This window comes from Copadichromis virginalis, linkage group LG20 (assembly GCF_057382275.1).
Source record: "Copadichromis virginalis isolate Kocher_CV1m ecotype Utaka linkage group LG20, C_Virginalis_male_GT1.1, whole genome shotgun sequence".
In the NCBI taxonomy this organism is placed as follows: domain Eukaryota; kingdom Metazoa; phylum Chordata; class Actinopteri; order Cichliformes; family Cichlidae; genus Copadichromis; species Copadichromis virginalis.
In genome coordinates, this window is record NC_140637.1 from 2,233,387 (window position 1) to 2,250,405 (window position 17,019).

Below are 17,019 nucleotides of genomic sequence, written 5' to 3' on the forward strand. Positions count from 1 at the left end.
CCTGGATGCAATTTTGCATTTTTACCTATTTGTCTATAACCTACCTTTGCATCTGTTGCGGCAACAATAAAATAAATAAATAAATAAATAAATGGGCTCTATTTTCTTACGTTTCACAGCATGTGTAATTAATGTGCCAACAAAACACTCTTTCAAATGCTTTCAAATGTCCTATTAATGTTCAAATCTTTATTTCAGTGTGGTGGACGCGTGTAGCTTTTAAACCGTGTTACAGGTCACGTCCAATAAAATAGTTATCATTGGTGTTGAAGCAGAAAATTCAGATAAGCAACATAATAACAGGCTAATACCAGTAACCTTTTCAATACTGTGTTTTATTGAAGACCTTACGCATATACATTCATATCATTATTACTTTTACAAGACAACGTAGCAATCCTTACAAGCGCAAAGAAAGGAATGCAATCGGAGTGACATAAAATAACGATAATAAACAACTACTACATTGAAACGTCGTTTTTTTAAATGTCATGAATGGTAAAACAATAATAATAATAATAATAATGATGATAATAATATTAAAAAAATAAAAACATTTGTAAAATTTTAAAAAATTAAACAAACCTTACATACCATTTCTTACCATTCTTGACACTATACACTTTTGGCCTACATTTCCAGCCCTTACAACCACAAATAGGCTATAGCCTATGGAATGCGATATTGTTACAAGACGGTCAATAACATAAAGCACTAGCCTATTACATAGCGATAAGGCCTCCTCAAATAGGATGCAAATACCAACATATGTCATTTCATTGAACAAAGTTGTACACAAGTACAGGGTAAAGAAAGGGGCAACACTGACCAAATTGCAAAAAGCAAGTACATTAATAGGTCTAATAGACCGTCCTCCCTCTCTAATAATAATTCTAGTAATAATAATTCTAATAATAATAATGATAATACTAATACATTCTTTGAAGACGTTGAGTCCAAAAAGTTTTAGTTTGTTGGCATTTGTTTGGAAGAAAAAATATAAAAGTCACCTACAGAAAAAGTATCCTGCAGAACATGACTTATGATTATTTCACATCAATAACATGCTGAGAACATTTCACTGCTATAGCTTACTCGTTGTACATGACGGATAATGCACTGCATTCACTCTGAATTAAGGGAGCACACACATAAGCCTATGATTACATTTTTTTATTCTACATATTGATTAAAAAAAAATCATAAGCACCGAGTTTCTGAAATGCGCTTTCCCCAAAAAACAACTTATTCTCCCGCTGTTGCGAGTTTAGGCGGGTCCCTCGCTGTAACCGAGTTGGCCTTGAACACAGTTGTGTAGTACTGTTCAATCTTTCCATTACAGGTCCTCGCTAGTTCATTGTAAAATACACTTTTTTTGACTGGTACAGTCTGGACTTAAACTTTTTATAGCAGCTCAAACCCGTTTTCTAACGGTGACCTCACTAAACGAAAGAAACGCAACCCATGCAGGATTCAGTGGTTGATGTTAAGACACGTAAAAAAGCAATAAAAGTAGGGGTGAAAGTGGAAAATACCTTCAGAAATCTATTTGCACATGAACAAAGTCATGGCAATCAATTTTCAATGCGCAGTCATAAAAACATTGATATGAATTACACTGCGGTTTTAGTTCTCGCCTCCTCACGCAGACTCCCAGACTTCCAGATCTGCCGCCCGTGACCGTGAACGTGCCCATAAACGTGGCGAAAACTATGGAGACAAGATAAAGGCGTTGTTCCTCTTGCCTAACAAAGTATGGCATGTGGAGGTAAAGGCGACCGAAACCGAGATTCTTCTTTATCACGTCATAACTTCAGACATTTCTTTTTGCACTGATTCGCCCCAGTCAGGCTTCCCTGTCTGACTTCAGTATTATTTTTAGGCCTATTTCGAGGGCTCGCCGACTCTCCCGCCTTATTTTCTCTGACTAAAACGGTAACAATCCTGATGTCGTCACTATGTGTCAACCGAAAAGATGTTACACTAAAGACACATTTAGGCCGTACACTAATGTCATGACAGATCGGGATAAAGTAAAACACACGCACACAAACACATTCTCACAGCTTCTTCTGTGCGATTATACCAAAACGTGAAGACTCACTGACGTGTATAGCTTTGGATGCCAGGCAGCGGCTTGTTTAGGGTTTTTGCAACCCGCACCTTTGATATAAAAATATTAGAAATAAAGTAGGGTAATAAATGCTTGCAATGTAAAAGATGGGTAGATGGTTGCATGCACTAAAAGAAGACCTAAGGGAGCGTAGAAGGCTTGGCTTTTTCTTCTCTTTTTTTTTTCTTTTTCTTTTTTACTGCCTATCGATTGACCTTCTGCCGCATCTCTAAAAGTAGGCCAAAGCTTGCTCCCTCAGCATGAGTCTCTTCTTCTTCATCCTGCGGTTCTGGAACCAGATCTTGACTTGTTGGTCACTGAGGTTCAGACGATCGGAGAGTTCCCTCCGCCGCTGCCTGGTGATGAATTCGTTCAGCATAAATTCACCTTCTAACTCAGCCAGCTGAAGCTTGGAATAAGGTTTGCGCTTCTTTCTGGTCCGAGTGTGCATCGGGTACCACGGGGCACCTGGAGAAGAGGGGAGAGGAGGGGAGCACACAGTGGATTAGTCACCACGGTTGCAAAATCACGGTCACCTCCAAGGTTATGGGGAACCTACTGGGGCATCAGCTGTCCAAGTCAAGTTGCCTCTCTAGTTAAGTCAGTATGCAATGCGCCATGTTAGAGCAAACCTGTTAAATAGCATTGTGATAAGGCGCTTTTCTAAATATGTGTATATGTAAATAAATGTATTATTTTGGTTTAGCTGGAGTAAGCTGATGTGATTTGCTAAACATCCATGATGTGGGGCTTGTGCTTTATCTTAAACTGAGAAAACGAATGCCCCTGGAAGCTGTCATTCCCTGCACATGTACCACGAATTTGTTTTGGTCTCTGACTCAAATCCCAATATTTGTAAATCAGGACTTGTCCAGTTTCGTTTCATTTTTGTTCCCCACGTATAAAAAAAAATCAGCCACCTTTATGGAGCCCACCAATATACCGCGGTTTGTGTCACAGGAAGTTTTATTGTTGCAGTTAAAGCAGCATTAACGTGGTAATTGAGCCGTGCTTGCAAATACCCCGTACTTATTTGCGACTTTCAAAGCATATTAAATGACTCCTGAGTCTACAGCGACAGAGATTAATTCGGTTTACGAGTCATTAAAAAGAAAACTGTCTCTATTCGATGCAGTCAACCAAAGCGACTCACTTCTTTAAATCACTGCACTGATCTGTGTGAGTGCGAACAAAATAGACCAAAGTCAACCGTTTATATGTCTAAGTAACAGAACCTCGCCTGAGCTATAAAAAATAGAAGGCGGAACTGAATTGTTTACTCAAACGCTGCTTGTGATATGGATTGTTGGGGGTTATCGCTAACTGTACACACACACATGGCGCATGGAGTATTTTAGGGCAACCCCTAGTGGCGTTTGCACACCACGCAAGTACCCTGCAGGCTAATCTAAGCTGCATGTTGTGCATCAAGATAACGAGCTCTAATGACGGTTTAATACGGTAAATGTACGCTGTGCGCAGCCTGTTCTTTCTTATAAATAATGTGAAGGTGCGATTGTGAGAACTGTGGTTAAAAACAAAATACGCTCACCTCCGCCTGCGGCTATGTTGCTGGAATGGCTTCCCGGTGACACCAGGGTCTGTGTGTCGCTGGATGAAGGCTTGCTGCCCTCGTTGAGCAGAGAGGAGCTGGAATCGGACTCCATTGACTGACAGGATGGCGGGTCTTGCGTTAGCTGCTCGGTCCCATAATCGTATTTAGAAAAGGCAGCCGTGCTGCCAATTCCACTGTGCATCCCGTGGTCAGATGCTAGGGATGATGTGTCTCTCGCCCTATCCTCTCGTTTGAGACTGCTGCCACCTGAACAGGTCTCCCTATTCCCGTTGCCATTGTTGTAATAGCATTTGCCTTCCTCTGGTCTGGTAATTTCACACGACCGATTGAAGGAAGGGTTAATAGACACGGGGCTGCTAAAGTAGGATTGAGAGTATCCATTGCACGGCTCCGAAGGATTCCACGGGAGGGAGCAAACGTTGTCCCTTCTCGGGTACGAGAGAGACGGTAGCCCCGCCAGTTGTCCCCCTGAGGCTCTAAAATTCGGAAAGTAAAATGTGTCTCCAGTGTGGATGTTTACCAAAGGTCCCACAAACCCTGGATTAAGGAGATTATGCTCGCCCATTTCCGCGGGCCCGACCAACAGCTTCTAGTTTATTGCAATCTGACATTTAACGTAGTTAAACCTGGAGGAGCGCCTGATTGGTCATTCTCAGACCACGTGTCCAGGCTAAGTTCTGCTACACATGGTACCACCCACTTGGTCCATCTCAGACAAAACAAAACATTAACTTCTGTATTACTGAGGTTTATATGCTTTTTAAAAATACTATAAACCTTTTATTAAAAATGTAGAATCTTGTTTTTGCTCACTCGAGCAACGCCGCGTCCAAAAGGAGCCCAGACTGTTTCTCCTTTTACACTCGTGGAACTGTCCATGGCCTCGTTTAATATCTTTATAAGCTGGCAAAAGTTTTTTAAATGCTATTTCTTATGAAAACTATTTTTTCTTGAAGGAGAGGGTGCATATGACATCTTGTTTTCTAGCAAATTATGGTCGAATTCCGTGTCATATAAAGCTGTGATGTCCCAATTTTACAAGCTTGTTTTAAGAAAAGACTGATGCTCATTGCCGCACTCTACTCATATTTACAGTAACGGGGTCAGCAGGTTGAAGCCACTGGCTCTGTAAAGGAGGACGATATTCTACAAGGTTACTTTAAGAGGGTATATTTCACATAATATTCTCTAGTACACCTCACACGAACAACTTTAACAGATACCACCAATAAACGTTCGCAGCCAAACTCTGGTGGGATTGTTATACCTCTCACAATTCTTTTATATGAATTTTACAAGATATCAGAGGGCCCTTAGCTGATTCAATCAGCCGAGAGTCTCTCTGCTTTATAACGCACTAATTAGTTGATTTGTGGATGCAGCTCGGAAGACACTGAACAAATATGAGATATTCTGTGATACCGTCATCCTATTTTCTGACAAAAGCGCTCTGTTTACGCACGCACACACACACACGCAAACTTTTCAGAGTCCGCCAAAGTGCAGTTTCTTTCAAAAATAATAATTAAAAAAATCACTATCATATGCACGTGATTTAGGTATTCTGCAAACAGCTGGCCCAACTATTTCTAATGTGGTCCGTGGTCATCAAATGACCATAATCCTCGTACATATTCTTATAAGTGATCCATGGCTTTTGCATTCCCCTCAAGGATACACAGGCTTCTTATTCTTGAAAATAAATAAATAAATCTAAGAAGACTGCACAGTCGTTTAAACTCTTTCAGTATTATACGAGTCCAGCAACAGTTTATTGCAATCGCCCTGCAAATTCAAATTTTGCTACCACCACCACTACCAAAAATCAATTTATATAATTACTAAAGTTGTCATAATCCAGTCTCCGCTTATTTCAATCAAGGTGGTTTAAAAAGTCCGACGACATATATTTAAAAAAAAAATCATAGCTATAACATAGCCCACTTATGTCATCGTCAGCCTACTCAAGTTCACGACACAAGGTGGGATGAACTTGATGTTGAACTTTAATACTCCATTAAAATAAAGGAATAGATATGAGGTTCAGCAAACTGCAGTATGTATTGTGAGAGTTGATATCTCCATTAAATTTAAAGATATATAATCCGTATATTTGATAATGCACCGAATTCCATGTTGCTTATTAAAAACAAATGTAAAAATATCAGCCTTGTTAACATAGCACCAAGAAAAGAAAATCTGTTGTAAAGGTCCAAATATAAAATACATTAATATTCCCTTTATTTATTGACAGCAGCACTATGAATTTATGCATTAACAGAAATGCGCCGGCTTACAGAAGCCTGCACATGCGTGCTGAATGTCGCTAGTTGCCAATTAGAAATTTGCCAATGAGGTGTTATGTGAGAACATTAGCATTCACCTAAACACTGGTTTGGGAACGATTTGCAAGTCAGCCGATATCTGATAGCTGTGTCCGTAACTTGTGACCATGTATCCAATCTAACCGAAAGGCACCGGGCCTCGCTCTAGCCTTAAATAGAAAGAACAAATATCAAATGTTTAAACTGGAGAAGCTCTTGGGGATCTGTCGGGGTTTATCTCTCTCCCTTGGTCTCACTGCCTCTCCTATCACTGCACATTCTTGCATCTAGTTAGGGAGTCTCGCAATGCAGCACAACATCAATCCAGTATAATATCTTAGGCCTCGGTCTTATGAAAAGCATTTGGGTGCCTCGCTATCACTTCACAGCTTCTCATGTTATTATAACAGTTGACAAAAGCAAAACAGCACAGTGTGATGTTTACAACAAAATGTCCCGGACGTCCATGCGTTAAGTAATGTGCAGGCTTAAGTCGCCACTTTACCTCGGAGAAAGAGGCCATGTGTTGCGCCTCCTTGCCTCGTCTCTCCACGCCTCTGATCCAAAGTATCCCACAGATCCGGATTTCACGTGCAAACAACTGCACGTCTGTTCTGTGCATCTTTAGCTCGACGATGATGTCATATGTGACCGTGGGCTATAGGCCTTGTGCTCTAGCATAACGAAAATCTATTATTTAAAATAAAGAACTTAAAGCATATAGCACTGTCAAGGTCACTGTCTAGTACACTGTCTGCTCGATATTGAAAACAGTCTCGTGCAATCCCCTGGTCCCTGTCCAGACAGGGCAATAGCCTAAACAAAGGGCTTTTCTTCCCCTTTTCTCTCTTTGATTCTCGGCAGGCAGGTTGCCACAGTTATAGCTATGTGCAACCCCTTAAAAGCCTCCTTCAAGAAAAACTAACCACCAAGGGAAGTATAAGGAACCACAAAGTGGTAACGTTTTAGATTAAATGTTTTGGAAGAGCTTTTTTGGTTTGTTTGTTTGTTTGTTTGTTTACAGCAACACACTATGTTTTATGCGGTTTTCTTGCAAAAATAACTATATGCATTCTTTTGATAAAATACGAATTCTGCTACTTATATCTCTAAGAACAGCGCATATCATTCCGAGGGAAAATGATATTATTATTATTTTGAATTTCAAATTAAGGAAGCTAAAAAACAACCCAAATAGAATACGTATTCATTATAATTTAACCCGGAGATTGTTGTGTAAAAATTAAAAATTCAAAAATTCAAATACGCAAACTAAGGATCAATAGTAAAGCTTCACTTTATAGAAATCAATATCTGAACCTGACCGTCACTTTGTGCTCAGCTGTATCGAAAGAAACTGTCAAAAAATGTTAGACAAGAATATTTTTTCTTTGATTTCTTTATTTTATTAGCTGGATTAATTTTTAATCCAAACTTGACAACTTTAGTATCCTGTGCGCCTGTATAGTAAAATGTTTAATCAAAAAATTTGACTATAAAGTGTTAATTAACTAGGGCTGTTTATGACTATTAGAGTATGAATTTTCGAACAAAACTTGGCTTGTATGCCTAGCAAGATTTAATTCACTTGTAACATGTTTGAACAGTGTGCAACTTTTAAAAAATATGAAGTCGCCTTTTTTTCCAGTGAGGTCAACAAATAAATGGATAAATAAATAAAACAACTAAACGCTGAAAGTCTCGGTAGCCTTCTGCGTCTTACATTGATCGAGCATATTATGCCTAGAATACATCAAATAACACATTTACAGACATCAAATAATTTTGCACTGATGGTATAATATAAGGTTTAATTCAGACAGCAGTGCCCTTGCAAAATAACTAAGATAAAAATGGCATTCTGTCAGCTTTAAACGTCAGGCTTCAACTTTAAATGCTGACAGAAAACTTTCCTTTTTAAAAAATCTTTTTTACTTTAAAATAATTGGACAAAATGAAACAAAGGTAAGTTCCGTGTTCCGCAAATATTGTCAAAAGCACTGGAAAAAATGTCAACCAGGCGCTAAAACTAGACATGAACGAAAACACATTAAGAAAAATGCTGTTGCAACACTTCCTGATATTTTCCTCTGGTCACCACCAGAGGTTATCAGCCCCCTTTTTCATAGCTGACGGTGGCCTGCTGCTTTCACACCTCCACATACAGCAAAACGCAAGGGCTACTTTTTTCTTTTAGTTTTGAAGCAGTTTTGTATGGTTTAATATGCTGCATAATTCCCCGTTTGGCACATAAACTACTAATCTGGCTATTTAACATATTTGGCATAGATGTCGATTTGGGCCTAAAACTGAGCAGATGAAAAAAGGGGAACCGTGTAGCTTATTGCGACGCTGATACATTTACACATGAGTTTATGTACTGTACCATTTCTCGTTCTTCATATATGTATATGTAAAACGCTTTAAAAACATGGTTGTTACAGCATTACACACGCGTATGTTTTAAAGCGCATTTTCCGCTCGTTTCACTGCATTTTGCTGGTGTAGATTAGCCAATTTATGTGGCAAATTACTGGTCGGACTTTAAATACACAGCTAAAGAAAAAATACGTAGCGCATACTTTTGTTCTGAAACAAAATACATATAAACAGCTGTGCATTTTTACATATGAAAACGTTCACGTCGTCGCTGTACGAAGTGTAGCTCATCGACAGAAATAAACCACATTTAAAAATTAAGGTTATGCTTGTCACAGCATATTCTTCCTTACTTTTGTTTTTTCAGTGTACTTTTTTTTGAAAGCTACAAAATGTCCTAAAACAAAGTCCATGTAGGCCTACTGCCATATTAGGAAGAAAACAGCCGTACCTTTAATTGTTTTATTGTGGGCGACGTCGTATAATTATTTCCTCTTGCTGTGTAGGCAGTATGGCTGCTTGCTGAGGGTTACTGATGTTGGTGTGAGGCGTCAAAAGTTCTACCTGTCCTCCGTGGTCAATAACACACACACCTCATGATGAGTGCATGAAACCATTGGTGGTTTGGGAGGTACGGGCTAGAACAAGTACTTTTAGATGACTTCTTAAAAAAAAGAGGGGGGGGGGGGGGGGGTGAAAGAAAAGAAAAAAACAACTGAGTCAAAATGTTAATGCACCGCTCTTAGAGATGGTCAGAGTCGCAGGTCAGAGGATATCGCTACACTTCCCCTTTTTATGTATTTATGGCATGTCATTAAGCCCGTCTGTCTAGACTGGGAAATAACACCTTGTTTGCCTACAAACAAACCGTCAGCAGTGGTGTCCAACCCCCTATTTATTATTCACAATCCGCTGTGATGTCAAGGTCAAAGTGACTGCATAGTCATGGTCAAGGGTAAATTAGAGGAGCCAGAACTTTCTACAGGGACTGAAAATCCAGGAAACGAACGAACAAAAGTTGAAATCTGGCGGCTTAGAGCCTCAAGTCTGACACAGCGCGCCAGAAATTGGCACATAAAGAAATGAAAGTGCACAGCAAAACTTAGACTAATGATCAATTTGGTTGGATTTGTTTGTTTGTTTTTTTAGGGATTAGCTTTAACGTTAGATTTAATATGAAAGGCCTCAGACGTAAAATGCTAAGACTAAAGAAAGGCACAGAAACCGTTTTCACGCTTTACATCTCACACGAAGAGTCATATACCTGGGTTTTAATTCAGATAAAACATTTAATCACAGACTTGATGTGGGCTAGTCACCAGGAGCTTAAAATAAACTGACCGCATCTTCAATTATTCTCAGGACACTCGTGTCTAACCGTTTATGTCCGCGTATTATTCTTCTCCCGTCATTTCCTGTTGCACAAGTAGCCTAGCCTAACTTACCTTTGAGAAATTCATGACTAAAGTCTGAATGTGAAACAAGTGGATGCGTGTAAAATACAACAAAACCTTCTCTTTAAACACATAAAAAACATGTACATAAACAAAACCACACGTAATTGACCTACTATTAAGACGCAGATAGACCGTGTGTGTGTGTGTGTGTGTGTGTGTGTGTGTGTGTGTGTGTGTGTGTGTGTGTGTGTGTGTGTGTGTGTGTGTGTGTGTGTGTGTGTGTGTGTGTGTGGGTGGGTGAAATGGCTTCTCAACTTAAATACAACTGCAACCTGTGTATAGGTTTACCTGGAACAACTCCGTACTGCAATTACAACAGGCTCGAGCCTGTACACCGAATCCAGCGAAGGACTAAAACTACATTTACCAAAGCAAATGCTTTGCCTTTTAAATCTACTCAGGTTTTGTCAGTATGTTGGAAAATATTAATCAGCAAAATATGTTCTGAATAAATACTCTCAGTACAGATGGTGTCTAATTAAGACAATGTTTCTTGCCCTCTTAAAGGTTGCCGGTTTTTACGTTTCCGTTAGACCCACAACAAAACACTTTTGTACCTGTGGATGGAAAATAATAAGGATTGAAAATAATAACCCGCTAAATGTTCGCGTGAGAGCGGGTAGATAAGCCATTTGATTCGCTGAATGCCAGTTATTCTGAAACTTGAACGAATGCTAAATAACAGAAAAAAATGCACTGCCTTTAACTTTGATGGAAATTGCGGTGGAATTTTGCGGTACAAACTTCATGAGCACATTTCTCCGTTTCTCAAAGGTGATCTATGTAAATAAACGGGTCCTGTAAGTCTCAACATTGTAGTTCTCTGTGGAAGAAAGAAGTAAATTCCAGCATAGTTATTCATTTATGTTTTTCTGACTTTGCAAGTGCCAGTATGCCTTGTTGCGCACTAATCGTGACTAATCACTGTATCATCCCTGCTTACCAACAAGATGACTCCAGGTTGCCCAGTTATTCTTAATCGAGTATTGTGCGAAATAAAAATCTGGACTCGCCCATCCGTTGCTGGGATGTTGTAGAGGAAAAGCGATAGAGGTCTGGGTCTCTGCTACTTAGTAGCACCGGTGTAACTTGAAACGAAAGGAAATGCTGCGAGGAGGGTGGCTGATTGACTTGGATATTTGAGCATTTTCATAATCATCATTTATTTATGAAACACGTTATCAGTACGTAATTCAACACCACAAAACAGTTCACATACTGCACCAAAGTAGAAATTACAGGCGTCGTACAAGGCGTGTGATCATCTCCAATGTTACACCAACGAAGTCAAAACAAGATAGAAACGATTGTGCATTTATGTGTAATACTCACTGACTTTAATGGTTTACAATCATTCCGGTTGCATGACAGAATCCTTCACTGATAAAAGGAAAAAATACAGGTTTGGGGGATATTCCAGTTTACATTTCCGCCATACTAGATAATATGAATTAAATAAGAAAGGCATTGCACTGTACAGATTAACGACATAGCAGCCTTTGTTTTACCCCAGGCTTTACATATCCCACACACATAGCTTTTGAAATTCAGATGTAACATTTTTTTTCTTTTTCTTTCTTTTTCCTTTTTTTATTTAGAAAATTATTCTTTCTTCCGAAAGTCTTTTGTTGAAGACGATAAAGTCTCAAGTTCAGCATGTCTTTTCGCCACCGCAACCATTGTCCATGCGGCGACTACAGTTCAAAAATGACATTAAACCGTGTCCTCTGTTTTGATCAGTTGCAAGTATTGAAATATCATCAGTCCTTTTGAAATCTTAGAAAAAGGAAACAGGAAAAGAAACACACAATACTTGTCTTTGAAATACTAATATCGTTTTAAATATTATATATTTATATATGTACATTCCTATAAAACAAAATGTGAAGTGAATTTTTATATTTTCACAGTTTTTAGAGCATTATCCCTAAATTGAAATCGGAGACCTTGGTTGCGTGGTCGGTGGAGTTGATGATGGAACTTAAATTAAAAATACAAAAGAAATTTCTTCAACTACGATTGGAAGAGGTAAATATATGGCAAGATGATTTGGAAAGTGTGACTTGCAGTTTCAAGAAAGTCGCTCATCCATTCAAGTGGTGTGCATATGACTGTTCTTGGATTTACTGACAAATTTCTTCTCCTTGACTCGTCGGTTTTGGAACCAGATGGTGACTTGACGCTCTGAAAGGTTGGTGGCGGCCGAGATCCGCCTTCTCTTGTCTTTGGTGATGAACTTGCTCGCTGCATACTCTTTCTCCAGTTCCTTGAGCTGGATTTTGGTGTAAGGGACACGCTTTTTACGCCCTCGACGATAACTGCTGACCTCAGGCTGCAATGGCACAACATCTGCAAGAAAATAGGAACAGTTCCAGGAAAATATTAGTCGCTGTGCAAAATAGCACAATGTTTCATTTCACAAAACCAGCAATGCTGCGTTTGACAAGGCCGGTCAAATTTGGATGGACTCTACTGGAGTGAAAATAGGAAAATACAATCTCTTTGAGTGTGTGTGTGTGTGTGTGTGTGTGTGTGTGTGTGTGTGTGTGTGTGTGTGTGTGTGTGTGTGTGTGTGTGTGTGTGTGTGTGTGTGGTGACGGGAATGGGCTACAGAGTTAAAATTTTCTGGAAGTCAGAATCTCTGGTGTGCTGCACCTGACATGTGGAGAGGTGACTGAATAACTTCCAGTTGTTGTAAATGATCTTTCAATATCAAGTGACAGTTATGGTTCATACTAACACTTTATCTGATCTCACTGATAATCTGTGGACCAACGTAACTGCGGTTATTGTTATCTTAAACGAATCTCCCATTGACATGTAATCAAGCTGTGGGGTAAGACTGATAAGTGTAATTATATTTGGTCCGGTTGTGTGTGCCACACACCAGTCACCAGTAAGACACAGGAATCACAATCTGGCATCTAACTTGAAGACAGCTGGCAACTTTAAGTTTTTAATTCTTACAATAAAGTTATACATGTTTAACATATTTTATACTTTTCTTTAAAGGCTTTCTTGAAAGATTCTAGTTTTACTCATAATATAAAGCAATTTTCTTTTTTATACTCTATTCACTTTTTTTGTTAATTCCCCGTAGTTCTTTTTTTTTTAAGTTAACCTAACTTTTGTGACTAGTCTCTTTCTTCAAGAGTAAAGCTAAATGCAAAACAGCCGTGCAAAAACATGACAGGACAAGCATGGCAATCTTAACACAAATACTGGCAAGCTGTAATACATGCAGTTTTTCGCCCCCTATAATTGGCAGCAAGAGATTGTTACGATACACTATTCTTGTTTAAACATGAAATTGGGGGGAAATCCACATTATTTAAGCTAAAGGATTTTAAAGCTATGTCCTATTATTTGACTCACTGTCCTCAAGCATTCAGTTATATCTTGTCATTAAATTGAGGATAACTGACTGGATATGAGAGTCACTGCATGTGTTTTTAGTTGCAAGAAAATCAGTTGATGCGCGTGAGAGGACGTCAGTCTGTGTGTGTGGCTGAAACAGCACAGAAAGGCAGCGCGCACTTGTGTGTTCGTACATGTGTACGCGCGTAACTGTCTGCGTGCCCGTGCTTGCGTGGCTTGCTCTTGTAACATTTATAACATTTAAAAAGCAATGGGGTCCCTACCAGAAATTAAAAATAGCTACAGATTTCAAAAAGATAATAAAGTCATAAGCTAAACAAAGTAGCCTAAACACTCTGTAAAGTGCATACTGGCGCATGCTATTGATATGAGGCATGCTGTGTGATGGCAAACAACGTAAAAGGTGAGCCTGTCCGTCTTTTTGAACCATTTATACGACATGATGCAAAGATCTGTATGTAATGCAAATGTTATAAATGAATCCTAATATATGCAAAAGACGCACCACGGGGGCGCTAAGATTTATTGGCACCATCCAAACGCAGCAGGCTAGCTAAGCCACTATATTGTCATACAAGGGGCAAAGGTATGCAGTGCTGTTCCTCTCTGTTCTACGTGACGAAACTTAACTATTGTCATCATATGACTGTCAAAAGCAAATACTCAGAAAGGATGGGCTCCAGAAAACCCACCTTAACGTGGAATTCCAATTTACTTTCAATTTATGCATATTTCAAAGAAATGCATGGGGATTTGTTGAACTTCAAACCATATGAATATCTCCGCATAAAATGAGAGATGCAGGAAAATTACACGTGATGACAGACATGGGAATTTACAGTTGTGTGTTTTTTCATCAGATTTAGTTTCCCGTGGCTCATTGGTAAGTTGATACGGAGACTTTAACACAATAAAATTAGATGACCACAGTACGAAAGCAAAGTAAACTATCTGCCTGCTTTTTAATAGCCCTAATGCGTATTAAAATGCTGCAGAAATTCCAATCTGCCGGAACACTTTAAAAATCATTATACTTTTCCATACCTGGGAAAGGTGATTTCCAAATATGAGTTGGTTGTGTTGGCTCTTTGTAGCCATCCCAGCTATTAGGGAGAGCCCAGTGCTGGTAGCCCTCCATGGGAATCAAGGCGTCGTGGCGCGGTTCAGGGTGGGCACTGATACTGGGCACCACCGACACGTCGAGATATCCGGGAACAGCCTGATACGAGCTGGCGAAACTCGGGTAGAAGGCAAACTCTTTCGCCCTGGTAGACAGCTCTTCCGTAGGCAGCGCTGTGCTGGGCTCGGCATATTTCTCTGCGGGATGGTACGAGCAAGGCTTCTGCTGCAAGTTCACGTTGTGCGAGTGAGATAATCTGCAGCCGTAATATGGGTTTCCAAAGGGATAACCGTAACTCAAAGATGCACTTGATGATGTTTGAGAAGCGGGACACTGTCGGCCAGTGTCTGTGGAGGAAATATCCGAGTAGACGGAGCCCTGGTGGGTCGCTATGGTGCCAGAATGTCGTCCCAGCGCGGGGTGCGACATCAGGTCCCTGCAGTGGGTCGCAGGGCAATTACCGCTCAGTCCCTCCATTGTTTGGCTTTTATTCTGGTTGTTTTCATTCGGGCTTTTTTCATAAACGTACATCAAGGTGTCCGCCCAGCGTGGATGCAGAACTAGCGAAGTCGTCATATCACGGGCTGCCGATGCTTTTTAAAAGTCGACTACTCCAAGACGGACACCTCATTTCCAACTACAGTTTACACCGAGCGCATGCGCACATAGTGCTCTTGTGTGTCCACTTCATTAAGAATCTGGCACGTGATACGCTAACAAGTCCTACGAGATTGAGCTTGTGAGCAGGAGCAGAGCAGCCCTTTAAAGACCCACTGCCTCAAGTGTCACCGTTTTTCCTGCAGAACACCGAGTCATATCATTGGCTTAAATCACCTAGACCCACACCCTTAAAGGGGAGTTTGGATACGTTCACGATCTGGAGCAAACGAAAGCAACCTGTGAAGTTTAGCCGATTTCTGAAGATGCCAGGGCATATAACATTGTGCAAAGAAAAAATTAAAATAAAGTATTTGTATTTACATTTGTGAATAGTATTTTCAGCTTCATATGACACAAACTCTTATCTCTGTCCATTACTTTGTGGTGGATATGTTGCGTCTGGGGTTTTGTTTGAAATATAAAAATATATAATATTACAGAACGATAATGTAATATGGAATCTTAATTATGTAGTCAACTTAATCTTTATTATCGCACACTGGTCTTAGGTATATGTGGGACACTATATATGCATATTCAAACCTCTTATCAAGGCTCCTTCCTAGAAGTGCGCATTTAGATCCGTATCTTCTACTAATTCGCACATCAATATAATGAAGAAATTCTGTTTTGTTTTGTTTTTTTGCAGCAGGGAATAATCAGGATGTTACTAATATTACATTTAAGATGTTGATATTGTGAAAACTATAATATTTCATTTTATGTATTTCTTTTCTTTTATTTAGTTATTTTTTAGAATGAGGTAATTATTTTTTGCAGCATATTGTTCTTAATTAAGTAAGTATCTACAGGTTGGCCGGGTGTGTGCGCGCCGTGTGTATGTGATGCAGACCTACCAGGCTGAGTTTTAGGATTATCAACCGTGAATGTGCTGAATGACAGTCACTGCACCGCAGTACCAGCCGCCACAGGACGAGATGAAAGTCATAGCAGGTAAGACGCCGTCATTACAAAATAAGCGAACAGTGTTTTGGTATTTAAATGTATAAATGCCGTAATTGCCCATACTGACTGATAGCGTTTAGTTTTTATAGAGTTTAATCCGTTATATGTTTAAGTAAGGATATATTTAGTTTAAAGATTCACTCTCAGGCCCAAAGTGAGTTTCAACGACAAGAAGACAATCAAAGTCACCATTAAGCGAATTCATGTGATGTTTCCGTTTCACTGTGCACTTCATTCATACTCTATAAGTGGATGCTGACGCTACCAGGGGAAAATAAGAACAAGGGCCGCTTTGAGCTGGACTGTATTTTGGCTAAAGAGCTTATTTAATTATACTCCATGATAGATATGCGGACCTATTTCTTCCAACAACTCTTCCTCTGTTGTTTTATCTGCGTCTTCCTTTAGATTTGTAAGACTATTCAAAAAGTTTTAGTTCTTCTTATTACCACCAGGTTCTATACCCCCTCCCCCCCCCCCCCCCCCCCCACACACACACACACACACGCACGCACACACACTTTCTTCTGTTCTGCATTTCAAAAATTACTTCTGAGCTAATATATAAAACTTTACTGTATTTTCAAGTTTCAAATATGGCCGATAGGCTAGGCCCACAGTGAATCCATAAAGGCTTTTTGTAATGCCTGTTCCATGAGTCACTCATAAAGCAGGCTACAAGCTACCCTGTAAAGGGCGGATAGTTTATCAACATTTTTGCTCTTCTGAGTTGTCTTAGGAATAATCGAGCAACCGTTGCGCATTTGCAAACAGCACTGGGGAAGCCGGACCCCTGTTGTTCCTCGGACGGAGACTTTAGCTCTTTTGTCTCAAGGAAATTACAACTGCGAAAAGCTCATCCAAGCGGCAGCTGCACGGAAGTCCAAGGTCAAGGTAAAAAAACGCAGACAAACAAGGTCGTAATCAGAGTCTAGACAGGCAAGAATGAACTTCACACTGAAGTATGCAGCAAACTAGAAGTTATTTGGAGACCCTTACTCTAAAATATTTGCTATGTGCGAAGAGGGGGAAAGAATTCCAAATAC

The 17,019-nt window shown here is 39.8% G+C and overlaps 2 protein-coding genes across 2 annotated transcripts; both read right to left on the reverse strand.

Annotated features, from left to right (window-relative positions):
- Positions 1-314: 314 nt before the first annotated feature.
- Positions 315-4,283, reverse strand: hoxc12a (homeobox C12a). Its single transcript, XM_085444517.1, has 2 exons — positions 3,666-4,283; positions 315-2,581 (listed from the first exon to the last, which is right to left on the reverse strand). Exons 1-2 carry the CDS (start codon positions 4,252-4,254, stop codon positions 2,343-2,345), a joined length of 828 nt encoding a protein of 275 aa, XP_085300643.1. The 5' UTR covers positions 4,255-4,283; the 3' UTR covers positions 315-2,342.
- Positions 4,284-11,166: 6,883 nt separating this feature from the next.
- hoxc13a (homeobox C13a) lies at positions 11,167-14,923 on the reverse strand. Its single transcript, XM_085443390.1, has 2 exons — positions 14,272-14,923; positions 11,167-12,198 (listed from the first exon to the last, which is right to left on the reverse strand). The coding sequence occupies exons 1-2, from the start codon at positions 14,921-14,923 to the stop codon at positions 11,942-11,944; spliced, it is 909 nt and encodes a 302-aa protein (XP_085299516.1). The 3' UTR covers positions 11,167-11,941.
- Between the last annotated feature and the right edge of the window lie 2,096 nt (positions 14,924-17,019).